General features: G+C 41.2%; 1 protein-coding gene across 4 annotated transcripts in view; it reads right to left on the reverse strand.

Moving 5' to 3' along the window:
• si:dkey-70p6.1 (uncharacterized) overlaps positions 1–1,543 on the reverse strand; it is an 18,973-nt gene that overhangs the window by 13,165 nt on the left and 4,265 nt on the right. For 2 of the 4 annotated variants that reach the window (XM_014033366.1, XM_014033364.1), the window contains exon 3: positions 1,419–1,485. In XM_014033366.1, the coding sequence (XP_013888820.1) occupies positions 1,419–1,485 (67 nt within the window). Of the gene's footprint in view, positions 1–1,418; positions 1,498–1,543 lie in introns of all 4 variants that reach the window. The other 2 variants (XM_014033363.1, XM_014033365.1) reach the window with 1 other exon arrangement.

A 1,543-nucleotide genomic window follows, 5' to 3' on the forward strand; every position in this document is an offset into this window, starting at 1 on the left:
GTCCCACCCTGTATCTATGGTGGTTACGCCCATGCAGGCTACAACTCCTTTTCTCCATTTTTTCCCATCATTTTTGATGAAAAGGACCTAAAAATGTGGTGTGGTACTTTAGCTGGGAGTCTTTACTCTGAGAACTAACAGACCTTGTGAGAAACTAGTTTTAAAGTTCAGTATAAAAAAGCTGAAAGCAGGATTTCAAGGATGCATTTCTAAATATGAGTTTAGGAGAGGAGACAAGCTATGAGTTTAGTGACCGTGCTGATCCGAGTTACTAATATTAACTCTAACTCTAAAGCAAAAAGATTTTTCCAAACTCCCACACTGCAGATATGACAACACAATAAAACTCCTGAAATTCTAATGACTCTTTTGGTGTGCCACCCTAACATTAACTCATCTGGCTCTTCTTTTTAAACATTTTCTGGGGACCGCCCGGACCTTTCTTGTTACAAAAGAACATCTGAGACTCCTGCCCTGAATGTCCATACATCATATCAGTGATAAATAAATATAAAAACTAGCCGACTCCACCTGTCTTCATTTAAAAAGTGTACTCCGGTAGATTAAATCCTAAATGTGGGCGTGTCTTTCAAGGTGAGTTCTATGTGTGAAGGTGGGTGACTAAATAATGTGCATGGCCTAAAATGCAGTGTTGCAGGTTGTGAACAGCTCTGTGGTTGCAAGAAAAATCTGCATTTTTTTTTCTCATTTTAAGTCACCAACTAGCTTCTCAGTAAGACTCAACTCATCGGTTCTCTCCTCCTGAACTGGAGGATTTAAACCAATTTCTCTTCAGTCCACTGAAAACGAGTAAAGCTGGAACCAATGTAGGCGTCTGAGTTTGTGGATCCAAACTGGCTTGGTAGCACTGCAGCGGGAGCAGGACAAGTCTGAAGCAGGACATATGTTTATATGTCTTCAGAACCTCTCGGGTTGCRGTCACAGCGCCCACAAACAGCTCCCTGGTGGCTGGCAGCGAGGAGCTCCAGGATTCATCTTGGCTTTTTTATTACTTCCTTTGAGAGGCAGAGAGATTTTCGTGGCTCACGTCTTCTCCAGCCGAGCAGAATCACGCTAAACTGTAAAATGTGATGTGAATTCTGTTTTAGGGTGTTTCCTCGGGTTTTGCCGTACAGAGAATTTGGAGAGAATTTAGCGCCAGATTAGATCTCAGGTAAGAGTCGAGTAAAAACCTTCAAACTTCAGCGATTTTCATGGTTTCAATTTTTTTAAAAATAAGAAGAATCCTCTTCAGTATTGCTAGAATTATTTTGCCATGCAGCAAAATGAAAAAAAAAAAAGACCAGTTTTTACGGCTTTAATAAATAGATTTTTGGTGGTTCAGGGTTTCTCCTCGGGAACAATCAGGTACATTTTTACAGAACTTTTCAGGATTTATATGTGAAGGATGCACTCACTTTTGCCGTTGCAGTTCGTCTTGTTCATCTCAGTGTCTGATTTACTGATGGACCGCAGCTTTGACTGCTTGAGGATTCCCTGACAACACACACACACACACACACACACACACACACACACACAC

This window comes from Austrofundulus limnaeus, unplaced genomic scaffold (assembly GCF_001266775.1).
Source record: "Austrofundulus limnaeus strain Quisiro unplaced genomic scaffold, Austrofundulus_limnaeus-1.0 Scaffold1712, whole genome shotgun sequence".
Lineage (NCBI taxonomy): Eukaryota > Metazoa > Chordata > Actinopteri > Cyprinodontiformes > Rivulidae > Austrofundulus > Austrofundulus limnaeus.